Consider the following 17,236-nt stretch of genomic DNA (forward strand, 5'->3'; position numbering starts at 1 on the left):
GCCTGCATCCAACCTGCACTCAGATGCCACCACGGGCTCCTTACCTTTTGTTTCCACAGCGTTGATGCACTTCCGCACAAACTTGAAGCCGACCTCGTTCAGCTCCACTGTTAAAACAAGGGAAGAGGTGTCAGCTGCAGAGCCCCACACGCGGTCCCCGTGAGAACCCTGTGCACCCCACAGCCCCAGCACGCAGCTGGCTGTGCTCCTACGGAACAAATCTTGATGTGGAATGATTTGTTTTTTGTTGAATTTCTTTTGAGTTCCAGCATCTCCCGTTGCCCCCTCCCTGTCTTTAAATTGAGAACTGTGGTTCAGCATCCTGCCACGTGTGGATCTGTGGCTTGTAATGAGTTGATTAATCATTTTCCAAAAATCTGCCATTACGACTCTTCCACATGATAAGATCGTGCCATTTTTACTTATCTACTTGATTAGATCAAAAAGCCAAAAGTACAAATCACAAAAAGCAGCTTTACAGGCTGCCTGAGTAAAGCAGCACAGGTTTGGTTCCAGCTGATCAGCGCCCGTCTTAAGGCACTGCGGAGGAGGCAGAGTTATCATTTACAGATGTATTGTAACTTCTGCCATCACACCTGTACCACTGCGGGTGCCTCCAGGATATGTGGGGACTGTCCAAGCCGCACTGGGAAATGCCTTTCTGCTCTGTGCAAACGCTGACACTCACCTCCTCAATGACCGTGCTACACACAGGCATGTGGCAGACACACAGAGATCTCTGCACTCCCTTTAACTCACAGATGAGACTGAGACAGACTTCCTCGAAAGACTCTCACTTGTGTAATTCAGCTGACTGGGAAGACAGCTTTCTAGAATATGAAATTCTACTTGTTCTAGCATTCAGACTTCTGTGCTTCAAATATCAGTACCCCTTTACCTGGCTTTCAAACCAAAGTTTGGCTGAAAATGTTGACTTTGAGGTAATGCTTGGAAGTGAAAATAGAACATTCCTTGCAGATAGACTTAAATATATATTTTTTTCCACATTAAAACACTGAGAGATTTTTATTCAAAATTTCCCTTGGAAAACCCAATACTTGGTGCACGACTGCTCGTTTGCTTTAAATAAAACAGCCTTTTACTGGAAGAAACAGCCGCATGTGGAACAACTCCAGTCCCAGCACAGCCCGGGCTGGCGAGGCCTCTGAAATCACTGCATCCTCAGCAAGCCCTTTAGGAAGGCTGTCTCTTGTTCTGGCAACAGGGACGAAAAGCTCGGATGTTTCTGAGCAGAGATTCCCTCAGCACAGCAGGAGGACGTGACCTGACGTCTCTCTGGCTCTATCTGCTGACAGCAGAGCGCACTCACCTTTGTGAAAGCTGCACTTTCCAGGTGTATCATTCAAACACTGCTGAACAACAGTGCCAGGGCTTATGCCTCCAACAATGCTAACTCTACGGTAACCCCAGTAAGCCAATCAAGTGCTGACAGCAGCAGGCCCTAAGCTACAAGGGCCCGCTCACACTCAGCCCATGAAGCGCCGCGCAGCGACGGGGGACACTGTGGTGACAGCAGCACGGGGAGCCAGGGAGCTGCAGCCCACCCTGCGTCCTGTCACAGCCTCTCTCATGGAAGGTGTCCTCAGCATCCCTCACCAATCTTCTCTCCTGCTGCTGTTCTGGGGCGTACAGGCACACAGTCAGCTCTGCATCCCTCTGGCTTTTGGCATACAAAATCTGCACGCTGCTGTCAGTATCTTTACTGTGGCAGCTCACCCTTATCTGCCCTTGGTATCAGGCACCAGTGATGGAAAGGAAAGAAATGACACGTTCTGGGAATGACAGCCCACTGCAGAAACCAAAGATCAGTGTGTCTGCAGGGAAAGGCCCTGCCTGGCCTCAGGACAGCTTCAACACATCAGAGGAATAGAAAGGGAAATAACTCACTCTCTTCCTGCTTCGTGATGGGACTGTGGTAGATCTGAAAAAGGGAATGGGGTGGAGAAAGAAACAAACATAATGCAACACGATTTGGTACATAGTTAAAAAAAAGAATGCAGCACCCCCTAAGTCATCAGCAAGAGCAAGACTATGTCCCAAGGGAAGTCCTTCTACAATTAAGCAAGATTCCATTATCTATGCAATAAATGAGCTTGCCGACTTCCTACATTTCACTGGAGCACCTGTTTCAACGAAAGGGGTCTTCCAAACATGGAACGAGGACTCCCAAGATTACATTCTTGATAGAAAATAGAAAGTAACACACACACAGTAACGTGTGTGAAATGAGTGAGCGTCAGACACCTGCTAAGTGAACGGCTGCTGCTCTGAGCACACCACCCCCCGCCTGCCCACAGCACCAGGCACGCAGCATTGCTGGGTGTGCTCTCATCCCACGGCCACACCAGGCAGCACGCAGCCCCAGCAGCAGGTCAGCACGCAGCCTCTGCCAGCCCTCTCCTAGGGAAAAGCCACTCGCAAAAGCCAGGGGGAAACCGCAGGCAATGTGTTTTCCCACACTGCACATCACGCCACAGGAAGTTCAGTAACATGCAGGAATCTGTGCTTTGCTCACATTAAAGGAAGGAAATAACAGCAGCCACAGGAACGCTGCTGAGCGCTCCGCGGGGCTCCCACCCTTTGCAAACACTGCTTAGAGCAGGTATAAATAAAAATGCTGCCATGCAGATTTGGGAGTGAGCTTTAACAGAAGTACTGTTTGTTTCAGATGCTGTGAGGCCACAGTTTTCAGGAAGTCTGACAACTGCAGTTAAATAGAAAAATGTACCAAAGCTTAAAAAGAGGGAAAACCAGCATCCCCATTGTAAGCTGCACTGAGACCAGACAGCGTGAAATCCAATTTCAGATGTGTAGTAGCCAAACTAATGCCCTGAGTTACAGGCAAGCAACAGCAGTTGAAGAGAGACCTGTAAAACCGAGCCTGCTAATTTGTATTGATCTTCCTGCCACCAGCAGAGGACACTGCTCGACAGCGCATCCACGGCGTGTAACTCCTGGAACACTTACTGGCTCCTTTCCATCCATGGCTTCCATCCACAGCCTTCGGTTCGCTTCGGAGAGCGCTTGCAGAGTGATGGTCCCAGACCTGTGAAGAGTTATGCAGGGGCAGAAGGAAAAAATGAAGCAAGGATGAGTGTTTAATAAACAGCATTCCTCTGGTTTTATAGGGCTGATCTTCCTGGAGACGATTTAAATAAGGAGCATCTCACCTTTCATTAGTTTCAATGTCAAAACAAAACCTTTTGTCTATCGAGTCAGTCTTTCTCCTGACACAGGATTTCAGTGTCAGGTCCAAGGTGCCCTGGAAAAGAAAGATGAAGCCAAGCTCAGGGGAGAAAACCATGGGAGAGAGTGGAGGGATCCTCAGCACCCTCAGTCCGCAGCCCAGCCGATGCTGCACAGCGAGGCCCGGGGCACAGCCATGTGCTGGCAGCACCTTGTGGTGGATGTGAAACCCGGAACGCAGGAAGCGCTGCCACCCCCATCAGGGCCAGCGCCCACGGCCTCTGACCCATGAGCAGAGCCAGGAGAGCCCTGCAGAATGGGCAGCCTGCTCCAGGACATGCCTCCTTCGTGCATGGCAATGTCCATCTGTGGGCTGTGCGGTGTGCATCCCCTCATTTGGTTTTGTTTGTTTTTTAAGAGCACTCTTTGCTGTTGTGGCACTTGAAGCTGTGGCCAGCTGTGACCTGGAGGTGCAAGCTGCCGCACTGCAAGGAGCTGGGGAGGGACAAATCCAAGTCTCGACCTGCAGCAACAGTCCTCAACAAACATGCTTACAGCACGGATGACAATAGGTCTTTCCAGTGCATATTTTGGACATTTCTTTGCCCTCAGCCAAGGGCTTCCAAAACCCACATTTCATTTGATTGCTGCACGGCGCAGAAGGCTGCCAAAGAACACAGCCCATGAGCTCACACACTGGAGAGAGCACGCATGACTCGGGGCTCCCAGGAGATGCTGCTCCATGGCAGAGGTGGGCGGGCGGACTGCGCTGTACTCGCAGTGCTCGGAGCCACGGCCCCATCCAAGCGCCCTGCCCCTTCCCCAGCATGGCAAGGAGCTGCGGGGAACTCCCAGACACAGCCCTCGCTGGTGAAAAACAAAGTACGGTGCGAAAGAATCGGGTTCCTCGGCTGTTGTGCTCTTCTGCTCAGAGCAGCCACTTCTGCTCTCTCCTCCTCTCCTAACCGAATCCTTACAAGTAAATAGAAATCAAAATTGCAAATCAGTGACAGTGCAAATATGCAAAGGCAAAGAAAGAGTGCTTTCAGCTAACGCCAGCAGGCAGCTGTGTGCACGCCAGGCTGCGGGCTCGCGGCCTGTCTGCATGGGACACACAGAAGTCATACAGACATCCACAGCCTCCGGCCCCGACTGGAGGGCTCTGCTCTAGCGGTGCTATCTCTGCTTACGGAAAGAGATGGAACGGGTTGACTGAAGGCAAAAGCTAGGTGCTGGGCCAGGAAAGCACCCACCTGCTTAGCACCAGGCTTCTGGTCCATGGGGGTCATTCTTAAGGTTTTCGCCTCTTTTTCATACTGGCAGTAATACTTCACCCAGGAGATGCCCAGTGCCCCTGCAGAAACACAGGGAAGCAGGAGTCCTTCAACACAGGTTACATACATAAAAATATACATATAAATACATCTGTATATACAATAAAAAGTTAACTGCTCACAAAATAAGTTACCTGTTGACTCAAGAGGCCACAGGTCCGCATACAGGCTTTTGTCCCTTGAGTGCTCATGCTTGCACAACCAACAAGTATTGGTAAGAGACTCAGTTTGACTGAATTCAGTACAGAATCACAACTCCCTGCCAGCAGTTAACCTTCATCACCGCACAGCACTTCAGCTTTGCTCACGTGCACTCAGTCATTGTCCGTCTGAGCCCCTACATATGTATGCAATGAAGAAGGTGGCATCTTTCTGATGTCCAGACTGACTTATGGGAACAAGCTCAAACATGATCAGTCTCCCAGTGCCTCCTTGCTGCCTGGACCAGAGAGAGAGGATGGCTGCAGAGAAGGTGGGGACCAAGGGACCGTGGCTCTGTGAAACCAGCACCAGGAGAGTTTACTCTCTGCAAGAGCATGCACCTCATCTGAGCTGAGATACACAGGACAACAAATAGCAACAATTTGGCATCCAGCATGTCACCTTAAAGAGACCTCCTCAGAAGCAAGCAGTACAGTTCAACTAGCTACAAGCAGCAGCCCTGTAATCACTCAGGAGCTGCACACTGAGGTGGGCTATAAATGAAATCCTTATCAGAGAGGGGAAGCTGGACAGGACAGCATGTTCATTCTGACAAACTGCAGACAAGGTGCAATCTGCCAGAGCTCTGGCTCGCCGGCTAGAGTGGAGTCGCGGACTTCATTTAATCCTAGTGTAGGCAATTAGCTCCTTGCTCACATGGCTGGCACAGCCTGTGCCACCACAGGGAAAGCTGTCAGCCACGACTCCTCAGCCACCACGGGGCACAGCCCACAGAGTCCCCATGGGCTGGGAGCCAAGCACGGTCCTGGCAGCAGGGCTCAGTGCCCTCTGCAACACGCTTAGTGCAGATAAAGCCATTACATTTCTCCTGGGTGTACAGATAGCCCTCGATGGTTGGCTGCCCAGGGAGCTTGCACGTCAGGGGGGCTTCCTTCATCCTTTTCTTCAGGTCTTCCAGCTCCTCCCGCGTGCTGGAAAAATGGTTCCTTGTCTGGCAGGGAAAAACACAAAAAGGTACAACTGAACAAGAAAAAAGCCATGTATTTCTGGTTAAAATTCCAGCTTCAGACTTCAGGTGCTCTGGCAGAAAAGTATCTGTCCCCAACTCCACAAATTCACATGAAAGCTCAAGCTATAAGAACATGGGGCTTCCAGAGATGGTTGAAAGGACAAGGTTTAACATATCATACACTGAAACAGCAGTGAAGCGTCACCACTGGGAGGACACTTGCTCTTTCAATAAAAGAAACTTGGCACGTTTCAAGGCTGGGTGGAGGAGGAGGAAGCACCTGAATGCTCTGCACTGTTCCTTAGGTAACAGGTGCATTCTCCTACAAACTTAGGGCGTTGATTCCTCAAAAGATCATGCTACGCTGCTTGGCATGAATTCTAAGTCGTGTCAGCGCAGGGTGCAGATTGAAGGCATTTTTACTGAACACCACTCAGGCCAATTAATAAGCCAGCAGCAAACATGGCCTGGCACAGACTTAGAGCTGCTGTTCAGTGGGAATGAGGGCCAGCCACAGAAGACTGGGGATAAAAGGACCATGACACAGATCCTTTACTCCATGAGTATATTTTTTCAGCAGAGGAGGTTAGCAAAGCATTTAGTAAGCCGGTATCATTAACATGAAAATTGAAGGCCTTTTTAGGATGTACAATTTCAACCTCATGAAGTTGGAAGAAATTCTCAGACTTGTTTGTGCACAAGGTTAAACCATACAATTTTGATAGCCTCCTCTGGACAGAACCTCTGATTTCTGAAAAACACTCTAACAGCACCTGCAGACTCTTTTGTGCAGGAGAGCAGATGATAGGTGTGAACTAAGGAGGAAATAACTGTCTCTGCACTTCCCACAGTGCAAACATAGACTGTATTTTGCATGGAAAATACTTTCTAAAACTAATAAAATACAAATGAGAACAGAAGTCACGTGCAAAAAAATATTCCTGCTGGGCAGGAACGTACATTCTGCAGGCTGAGCTGGAGCTGCTGCTTGTAAGGGAGGAAATCCTGCGTGAGCTCAACCGTCAGGTTGTTGTAAGTAAAGAGGCTGTGGAGGAAAGCCAGCACCTGCAAAGGATGGAAAGGATACAGATTAAACTTATCTTCTAAGTTTCTAATCAGAGAAAAGATTGGCAGGATGCAGGCTTTCAGAAATTATATACAGAAATATTTTTTTCTCGCAATTTTGGAGGGATGTGAAATGACTTACTGACCACAGCATCTCTAATGCCTGGGTCTGTCTCCCACAAATACACCGCCTTGGTAAAACACAACCCAAAATGAAATACGCTGCTCGGGAAGCAGAAGCAGACCCACAGAGAGCTTGTCCATGAGACCAGCACCGGGGCAGGGCCCTGGACACAGCCAAGAGCTGGCAGTGCTGCAGCCTGGGCCCGACAGAGGAGCAGACCTCTGAAGACAGCCACGACTTAGCAAACACAAGGCATCCAAGACATTCATAACAAGTCCTACCTACAGTGTACCCACTGGCCTGCTCTCCGGATTGACTGGCAGACCTGAGAAATGAGTCTGTGGCTTCACAGTGCTGCAGCAAATACCACTAGAGGTTATGGAGCAGCAGCAGCAGCCCAAGAGTGCAACTCCTGTTCCACCACAGGAATCCCCAGGACTGCATTCGGTCTGGCAGCTCACCCCTGTCTGTGACTGTCAGTAAGTCAGCACACCCGAGCATCAAACAACAGCTGCTGAAAGTAAAGGGAGCTCCTACCGGTTCAACAATACTGAATTTCTTGCTCTCTTGTACTTCCTGGATCTGGTACACATACTCAAGGGAGGACTCAAAGAAATTGTGCCTCTCTTTGTCAACCTGAAGGTCAGCCTGAAAGAGAAAAGGTAGGTAGGTAGAAAAAACAAATCACATCCGGCCTGACAATATTTGACTAGCATCCGTCTCTCAGCCCAGCAGTAGCTCTGTCCTCACTTCAGGAAAAGCCTGCCCAGTGTCTTTGGCTCTGGTTTTGAACACTGGCACAGAACCAGAAGGCTCGAACACTGGTCGTTGTTCTCAGACCTACCCTTCTCGGGCTCCTTCTCATTTACAGATCAGAACTTCACACCATCCAGCAAAGAATGGGCTTTCCCTGAGCACATTTGTTATTCTAACAAAAGCTCCTTCTCCACCCGGCCCTGCTGGTGAGGACAACAGTGGCCTGACCCTCCCTCCTGACTCCTGCTAGGACCTGAAACCAGCAATTCCAGAGCTGCAGCACACGGTAGGACACTGTGGCATGCTATGTTACCACACCTTATACAAATTTTGCCTTGCAGAGGTGTTTGTAACTTGATCTGACAAATCTGATTTGATCCAACTGCCCTGGCATGGGCTGGGGCTTTCCCTTCTTGCTGCAGCACATTTGGACAGCAGCCCTCCTCCGCCTGCTGCCGCTGCCACCCTGCCCATGACAACAACGCATAAAGCCACTACTGCTGCCAGCACTCTAATGTGAACTACCACGTCCATATCCCTGGTCTCATCTGTGTGAATAGGCCTTGGGTATATTTAATTGCTTACGTTCAGCTGTTTATTGATAGAGATGGTATTTCCCTGTTTTTTTAAATCTAGAGCAAGTGGTGATATTGTTTCCAGACCTGAATGAAGAGAACTCCATACACACCTCCTGTAACTGAGACTCCTTCTTTTTAGAAGACAGGTGCAAATGGCGATCCAGCATGGAATAAAACTTCTCACCATCCTTCTCAAACTTCTTCTTTCTTTCCTGTAGATGCAAGAGTTGCAGCAGGACCAGTTATTGTGGCTTTCACATAAGAACATGCAGCAATACCAAGATCTTTAGTGCCATTCAGTATTGCCATGGAAGAACTCTGGTGCAATCAGAACAGAAGGTCACTTCTCATCCGCGCTGCTTTCCCCAGGTATTTGCTTACACTGGATTTAGTTACACTTTGTGACTAAGCTCTGGCAACACTTTATGGCACAGTCTAAATATTTTCTCATGTCAACATTGTGGCAAAAGCTCCATAGAAGAGGCACTGTTCCCCTGCTCAATCACTTCAGTGTCAAGTAAACTTGAGATGCCCTAACGCATCAAAAACATATTCACAATCTGCTCTTGTGCTGCTCACATAATTCAAAAACAACTGGGTAAGCACTTTAATCCCAAAGACATGTCCAGGATAAGAAAAGATTTATTAGGAGCCTGGCAATTTTCCATTTTGAAGCTTCTATCATGTGCTTCTGAAATGCATGAGAACGAAAGCAGAAGGCTAGATGGGTGACACGTGGGGGTGAAGTCATCATTCCTCATTAGCAGGGGTGGAAACAGAGATCACAAACCACGAGGTCAAAACTTACACAAATTTCAGTGTGTAGAGCCTGGCACGAATACAGGCCAGGGGAATGCTGCATCATACATAATAAGCAGCGATCAGACTCCGCTTCTTGGAAGTCTGCTGCAGATGGTCTGGCTCTTATTGACCTATTTTACATCTCAAACATGTGAAGCGCAGGCATGCAAACATGAAGTGTGAACTGACTTGTTAAGAAATACGCTACGAAGGAAGCACTGTAACAAAAAGATTCGCTTGTACGGACAAATCTTAAGAGATAAGTGTCTGGAGCAAGAAGAGAAAACGGAGAAATAAACCCAGACAGAACTCAGGGACAAGCTGGGCTGAGGACGCGGTTGCTTGCTGAAGCCTCACAGTGACTGCGAGACCACAGCGGACTGTGGTGACCAAGAATCAACCATCAGCAGCAGCCAGGTGAAAAAACACTCACGTAGGAAGGCGAACCATCAGTGACTGCTGAGAGGCAATTACATCTGAAATGAAGAAAGCCCCACCAGACAGCAGTGCTGGTCCGAGCAGCCGGGGGCTGGTGCCTACAGGGCGTGCAGAGGATGCCCAAACGCTCTGGCTAGCTTTTGAAAGCTCAGAAAGTGGGAAGTGGAGTTAGGACACCCCAGCCTACTGTGGAATTAAGGATATCTTCCAACAACTAATTCCTAAAAGCCCTGAAATGCTGTTCTCTTGCAGCGTTTCAGCCAACATACCAATACCACCGAGAAACAGGCCATTAAATACTAGGTGATTTGCTCCTGAATTCAGCAGTGCTTGACTTTCAGGATGTGCTTCCCAAATAAAGTTCTTTTTCTCCCTTTGGTTAGTTCTGCCATGGAGTTTTGCTTCCTTGTTCCACCTGCACAGACTGTTACACGGGATGTCCTACACAGCGGGCACGTGGGGCTCCCAGCTGCTGCTCTGGCTCTGTGCAGTCAGCCCTTGCCTATCTGTTTTCTTGGCCCTTTGCTCATAGCGGATACTGCTGTCTTTAGAAGAAATGCTTTTTTCTAGTGGGCACACACGAGCACACACTCTGTTGTTTACTGGAGCATATGGAGCTTATACACCCTGGGAGGCAGCACACGGCTCCCCACGCCATCCCTGTGGATAGCATCTGTTAGGGATGGGCAGAGGCATTCACATTTAGCAGCCAGGCCAGGGCTGGCAGCAGCTCCCTGCAGCCTTGTGGGGGGAGCAGCTCGCCTCCAGCACTCAGGCTCGTGGCAGTGGGCACCAGTTCCTTAGAACAACTTCAGACAAAGGTTGGACAAGCACTACTGCTGGCTGCCTTCCTCAGGAAAGGAATTCTCACCCTACAAGAGTCCTGCTTCTCTACTCCTTGCACAGTGCTATTTGACAACTAGCAAAATGCAGCAACACTTGCAGAGGCACCGGCTGGAGTACTCCTGCTTACGTTCAACTGCTCAGAGTAGGGAGGGCTGGGACCAGCAAACCCTTTTACCTGTAATTGCACCTACTGCACTCCAGATGCGCTGAGATGATGGTATCTCTTCTGGTATCACCCCCTGCTCACCTAACTCTGTGTTAGCCAATGTATGCCTCATAACAAGGAGACCCAGCCATGAAACCAGAGGAGAAGAGAGTCCCCTGAGAGTGAAACCCAATGTGAGAAGCGCTGAGCCGAGGAGCCAGGAAGGAGTCAGAACAAAACAGCATCCTCATGGTTAATGCTGGTGATGAGCAAATTCAAAGCCAGCCAGAAGCAAAAGCTGTTGTGAAGCAGAAAGTACCATTTCTGTCAAGTCACACCTCAGAATTGTCTCCCATTAGGTGCCATGCCTAACAAAGCCAGGAACCTAAGATTAGTTTCATTTTAGTAACAAGGAGTCACTGAGCCCCATGGTGTCTCATAGCACGTGCATTAAACCAGAGCTGCAGCCCGCGCCCATGACGGCCGGAGCAGCACAGCAGCCTTGCAGCTTGCTGCACGGTGGGAGGAAGGCGATGCCAGCAGCAGGACCCGGACCCACTGGTGACAGTGGGCTGACCCCACGCCGTGATGGGAGGTGCCAGGAGGCCTGGGGGCAATGCAGGTCTTCTCCTGCAGCAGCAGCCCTTCGGGAGCAGCCACGTGGGCAGCCAGTCATCTTGCACTCTGGCTAATTAACATATAACTGAAAAGCAGGAGGATGTACTACAAATCCCTCCTGATTTCCAAGCCAAGGTTTCTAAGAGCTTGTTGGCTGCTGAACAGAGCAAGCCAAGACAAAAGGAAAAAAAAAAAAAAGAGCGAGCACAACAAAAGAACCAGCCAGACTGAAGCACAATCCACAGAGATGAGCACAAATTGATTCCTCATGAATATTCAGCAAAGGGCAGCATTATCTCCCCATTGAGACTTGCCAGCACTCGAGTCCAAGAAGCCACCCTACTTTGATCCACCCACAGCAGAGGTGATCCCACCCGAAGGCAGCCAGCACAAAGCAGCACACCTTGGGAGCGGTGAGGGCACGAGGGGACTCGCCAGAATGTCCCTTCATCGTCTATTTGCTGGCTGCAAACAGAGGCACAACACAGAGCCTGCCCGGAGCCAGACAGCACTGGGTTCTCTTTGGCAGCTCCGGGCTACAACCACTCACAGCTTCCCTCTCCATCCTCCCATTTGCAGCAAGCACATCTATAATGACCTCTCCTCCCCTGCTAACTGAGAGCTCCACCATCCCAGCTACCAAGGCCACACATCAAAATCTTCTCATTTTCCAGCATCACTGCTTCACCCAGCATTCCTGGCACTCAAAGAGCTTCCAATGAAGAGGATACTGCATGTTGCAGGACACAAAATCCACTGAGTTTGTAAAATGGGCGGAGTGCAGCCTCCATGAACATGACCTGATGTGAAAGGGGGACTCAGGCAGACCCATGCTCGCCCTCCCTCACCCGAAGCCTGCACCCCTCTGATGCCAGCCGTGTCCTTCCCAGTGCTGTTCTCTATTTGCTGTTTCATTTTCAGCAGAATGAGGTGCCCAGGCCAGGGCTGGGAAATGGGTGAGCTCAGGCTGTCCTTGGCTCTTATGCACAAACACTTAACCAGCAACTCACAGCTGGAGCGACAGCCCCACGGCTGCAGGGCATGAGGCCCTGGTGAGCTCCTGGGAGCTGCCCCCCAGCACCGCACATGGCAGGAGGAAGCTGCTCATCCCCAGGAAAATGGGTTAACGTAGGCTCAGATGTCTCAGTCAGACCGCCTGGCTTCTCTCCAGCCAGAGTCATCACAAAGACTCAATTCAAATGCTCTTCCTATCTGGCTTCAGCATCTTGCACAAAGAACAGAAAACATCTCACATAAGGCGCCTCTGCCAAAATGTGGGAAACGAATCAGAGGGCACAAGCCATGCCCACCACATCCGCGGTCTGCACCACAGCTGCCCGGCCTCCTGCACGCTGCCGGGCCCAGGGAGGGCTGAAGCCATGGCAGGCAGTGATGGGGACAGAAGGGAGGGCCCCACCTGCCCTGGCCTTGCTGAGGTGAGGCATGAGTGGCCTGAGCCCTGCGTGTCCCCTGAGCCCCGTGTGCCCTGAGCCCCGTGTGCTCTGAGCCCTCTGTGCCCCCTGGGCCTCCCCTGCAGTGAGGAGGGGGCACAGCTCTGGAGGAGAGCTCTAGGTCATAGGCAAAGTGATGCTGGCACAGAGAGGGCTGGCCCAAGCAGAAACAGCCTAAGAGATATGTTAACACTGTCATCTTAACATCCGTAGGCTGTTGCCCTCTTGACTGAAGTGCTGCATAAACACGAAGGGAGAAAAAGCTTGACCTTGTCCCCCCGAATCCTTGCCATGACTCTGGAAATACTCGCGGCTCACTGCTGCTGCAGGCAGGTCAGTCACAGGGAGGTTTCTCTCAGCCCCGTGTGTTTGCAGTGCAGACGCACAACCCGCGGGCCCGGCGCTGCTCTGTGATGGCCACGCTGCTGCCCGCGCCGTGCTCCCGCTGCTGCGGTTGCTCTGAGGCACGTTTCACAAATGCAGCAGTTGTACGGGGGGTTCTGAAGGGCAGGATGGTGATCAAGCACCATTTCTTAAATCCTGTATTTATACAACGTCAAAGACTCCAGATGGGCTGGGCTGAATCCAAGCCCCAAGTGTTCTCCACAACATCTCCATTTCTGAGCTGGATCCGAGCCAGCTCCATTTCGAGCTGCTGCTGGGTAACATGGAACCTGGACTTCTTGATAGCAGGCGAGGGAAAAATAATCTTTCCTACTCAACATGTGCAGTATTTGATTTTTATGGTTTGTTTCTTTAAAAGTTTCATCCATCTGAAAGACTCATTAGAAGTTTTATTTAAATATTTCATAACAAAAGTGCTCAAGTTTTGCTTGCTGGCCTCTGCTGCTCGTTCACCCCCCTCCTCACTCTAGGACACGCTTCCCAGGGGAAAGTATTTCATTTTCAGTAGCATTAAACAAACAGAAGGGAGAAAAGGGAAAGAAGCAGGGAATAGTTTTTAATCTCGCTTCGGAACAAGCATTCCTCACTCAGGGCAGAGGCAGAGCTGGAATTACGCCAGAAGAGAACCCAAAGAACTTGGGAAAAGGTTTTGGATCCTCTTATGATTGAAAAATCAGACTAAGAGTCACGCCAGCGTTTGAGCGCCAGCATTAGACATGGAAGATTCTGAAGGCACGAAGCCTACGCGTGGTGCAACAATTGTCTACTTTCACAAAACAGCAAAAAGAAGGAAGAAAAAGGAATTCAAACGTAGCACTAGAAAACAAATCTCTTTAAATCTAAGAGAAACAAATAAGTCTTACCTTGGTGAACCCTATTTGCTCCTTCCGAAAATTTTCCAAAGGTTTGATCAGCAAATCACTAGCATTTTGTACCTAACATGCAGAGAAAGAAACACTGTAATTACAGCACACAGACTCATTTTCTCCAAAATAGAGGCTGAGCAGGGCTGGGAGCCAAGAACTCCTAGATCTTTTCTAAATGTGTCTGGCTCCAAACTTGTGCTCTGTCCACAGGTGAAGTCACTTAACCTCCTGTATCCGCTTGTTCCCATTCGTAATGCATGGAAAACATGAACCCACAGCCCAAGAGGAACTCTGGTAATTAACAGAAGGGTTACCCTCGCCTGCCACATGCACATGCACCATCACGTGGTGAACCAGATCTCTCTCTCCCAAATTCCTTGTTACTCCCATAAAATCCCCAGGGCCAACCTGCCGGAGCTGCAGCCCTCCAAGATGTGCATGGTGCCGGCTGCAGGCCCAGCACCAGAACCAGGCTGGGAGCGCCCTGTTCAGACAGCACAGCTGTGCTCCCTCCTGCTGGCCCAGCAAGCTGCTGTTCGAGCCCTGCTTCCATGACAGCACCACGGCTGCTGCATGTCAAGATGGGGAAAAAGGAAAGCCTGCCCTTGCCTCCCATGCTTAACAGAAGAGAGAGGGGAAGAGAAGGGGATATGACACTGCTCTGGTGCAGTCCTTTCAGGCAATTTAAAGCTGGGGAACATGGCAACAGTATGAAATGCCCTGAGAGAACTACTGCAAAGAGACTGGTCCTGCAAGTGGAAGGCAAAGCCAAAATAACTGGAAAAGTCAGCTAAGTTGCGTGAAAGCATCCATGACTGCTGAAATGATCCCTCCCGCTCACTCACCCATTGCAAAAGGAGCCATTGCCTGGGCTGTAAATAATACGGAAACATCATGCTCTCCTCCAGCCTCTTACCGGTTCCCTCCCATTGCCCTCCCTGCCCATGGACACACAGGGCATTGCAGCAGAATCCCACCACTGCTGCCAGCCCTGCGGCGTCGGCCCAGCCAGCCTGCCTGGTGTGGGCTCCCGCTGCTGCACGAGGCAGGAGCAAACAGCGCCAAGCAGCTAATTCCTGGCATGCTGTAAAAGCTCTCTACGAGCCTAACCTTCGTGTTTTTCCTGGAATTAAGAGCGAAATGGGAAGCCAACACTCGCTCTGTATCGAGGAGTTTTGGAGACGAAGAGGGCACAAGACAGCAGGGAGCAAATCTTCCTGCAGGAGCTGCGTGCAGGAAGGGCAGCGGCACAGAGGGACAGTGCACACTGCCACCGGGGAGAATGAAGCCAGAAATACACCCAGAGCGAGCCCGGCAGTGCTGGGCTGTGCAGCGGAGCGGCTGCACGGCATGCAGGAGAGGTTCAGGTGTTGGTGTGGGACTGCCCATCCCCATCCCATTTGGCACCTTTCCCTCTGCTACTCAGAACATGGGCTGCAAACACAGTGTCCTGCTGCTGCAGATCTCGCACGACAAGAAGCTTTACACCGAGCTGCGTGCTGCAGCTTGGCCGTGATTTAGCATTTACACGTTACAGCCAGGCAGCAATTACCAGAATGTGGTTAGGATCATCTTACCATCATCGATCTCTCGAGCTCTACCTCCTGGAGAAGCTCTGCGAACTCCTTGAAGGACTCGGCTGCAGGGAGAGCAGAGGTACAGTCAGCGTGGCAGCGCTGGACAGGCTGCTGGAAGGTGAGCAGGGCTCCTGTGCTGGGGCCATCCCTGGAGCCATGAGCAGAGCTCACCCCACGCTGCCGGACAGCGAGGAGCCACGAGCACTGCGCAGGGCTGTGTGCTGGGAGAGCTGCGGGGGCTTTGCTGGGCCAGGACAAGATGTAAAAACACCCAAACAGTAGAGATTACGTTCAGCAACAAAAAGCACAAAGTCGTTGTGCCTAGGAAGGAAGGGCAGCAGCTGTTGAAAAGGTTATAGGCACTGACAGCACACCGCACAATGTTCAACAATGAAACAAATAGAATCTTAGGCAGCAGCATTTTTCTTGGAGTCCAACTGAAACAAAAATAGCATGAAACCTTTCCTTTAGCAAACTGAAAAAGCAAGATTTGTTCAGTCTGGTGGAAAAAAGAGAGCAGGTGGGAGAAGCAGAGCGCGTTCCAGGAAAAGGGGTGATTACGGAGCGGAACATCCAGCCGTGCTCCCTGCCCCCAAAGGGCAGAGCATGGAAACAGCTGAACTGGTAACGGGGCAGACTGCAGCCAGCTGTCACAGAAAACCCTTCTCGCCATGTAAGCAGTCACATCACTGAAATGAGAAGTGCAGAAGCCCCAGTTCTGGGCAGCCATCTACCTGTGCAGGGCTGTGTATGGAGCCCTGGGGCTCTTCCAGCTGCGTGAGCAGATCTGGGAACTGCGTGGGAGGGAGGGAACGGGCACAGGGCTGCGCTGCTGGGAGATGCTCCCACGCACAGCCCCCAACTCTGGGAGCGGCAGCAGCACCTGCAAGCAGCACACAGCAGGGCTTTCTCTGTAACATCTACTGGAATCCCTTTGCTTGTAGGTCAGACTCTGCACTCATATCAAACCATGCAGAGCAATTCAAAGAATATCTGACAACTAACCAAAAGGTGGCCCAGCACAGCGGCTTGCCGCAGAGCTCCAGAGGGCAGCCCCAAGGGTTCTCAGCAGGGACAGCCACAAGGGAACGAACCACACACATAGAGAGGCACGTGCAGCAATAGCTTGTGCCACAGGTAAGGGACAGGATGGATTTTTGCCCCATCTTCAAGCTGAGGGCCCCACATCCACAGGCAAGACCTTTGGAAAAGCACCTGTCCTGCTGAAAGCAGCCGTAATGCTGCTGTGCAGCGAGCCAGCGTGAAATTGCAGAGTTACTGGACTCATTCTGCAGCTGCTGAGGCAGACACAAAACAGAGAAACCACAGCCTCGTGATGCAGTCACTCAGCTGGCACCATCAACACACAGCACAGCTTTCCTGATGAGTCAGTGCTTTCTGAGTTCTGCTCCACGGTGAAGGATTCAGAGCCCCACGCAGCAGCGTCCCTGCAGCGCACCGTCCCACTGCAGGGCTGGCAGGCTGGCTGCCCCGTGGTTACTCACAACTGCATGAAATCCAAGGTGCACACACAGGTGCCAGGAGCCAAGAGCAAGGAGCCTGAGCTAGCAAAGGAATTAACACAGGGAGGAAAAGCCTCCAGCCCTGGAGGTATAGGCAAAATGTCAGCGCCTAGAATTTTCGCTGGATGTGCTTTTCTTCCCCTCCAGGAAGAACGCAGGCACTCGTGGCCTGGCTGCAGCCGCAGAGCAGCCCCTGCGCTCCGCAGAGCCATGGCTCCGGCTGCAGTGCCAGCTGCTCAAAGCCACTGCCTTGGGTGCACGGGTGTGAGCTCCACGTCTGCCCACACGAAAAGAAGAAAGCGCAGCACTGGTTGTATTTACAGATTAAACG

At 51.0% G+C, this 17,236-nt stretch overlaps 1 protein-coding gene across 2 annotated transcripts in view; it reads right to left on the reverse strand.

Annotated features, from left to right (window-relative positions):
* The window catches only part of OPHN1 (oligophrenin 1), a 50,506-nt gene that overhangs the window by 17,177 nt on the left and 16,093 nt on the right, over nt 1-17,236 (reverse strand). For both annotated transcript variants that reach the window (XM_021405897.1, XM_021405899.1), the window contains exons 3-13: nt 15,383-15,444; nt 13,803-13,874; nt 8,346-8,447; nt 7,439-7,549; nt 6,673-6,777; nt 5,565-5,694; nt 4,461-4,561; nt 3,192-3,283; nt 2,989-3,067; nt 1,909-1,942; nt 45-107 (exon numbers count right to left, since the gene is read on the reverse strand). In XM_021405897.1, the coding sequence (XP_021261572.1) occupies nt 45-107; nt 1,909-1,942; nt 2,989-3,067; nt 3,192-3,283; nt 4,461-4,561; nt 5,565-5,694; nt 6,673-6,777; nt 7,439-7,549; nt 8,346-8,447; nt 13,803-13,874; nt 15,383-15,444 (951 nt within the window). The remainder of the gene's footprint in view (nt 1-44; nt 108-1,908; nt 1,943-2,988; nt 3,068-3,191; nt 3,284-4,460; nt 4,562-5,564; nt 5,695-6,672; nt 6,778-7,438; nt 7,550-8,345; nt 8,448-13,802; nt 13,875-15,382; nt 15,445-17,236) is intronic.

The sequence above is a fragment of the Numida meleagris genome, chromosome 8 (assembly GCF_002078875.1).
Source record: "Numida meleagris isolate 19003 breed g44 Domestic line chromosome 8, NumMel1.0, whole genome shotgun sequence".
Classification (NCBI taxonomy): domain Eukaryota; kingdom Metazoa; phylum Chordata; class Aves; order Galliformes; family Numididae; genus Numida; species Numida meleagris.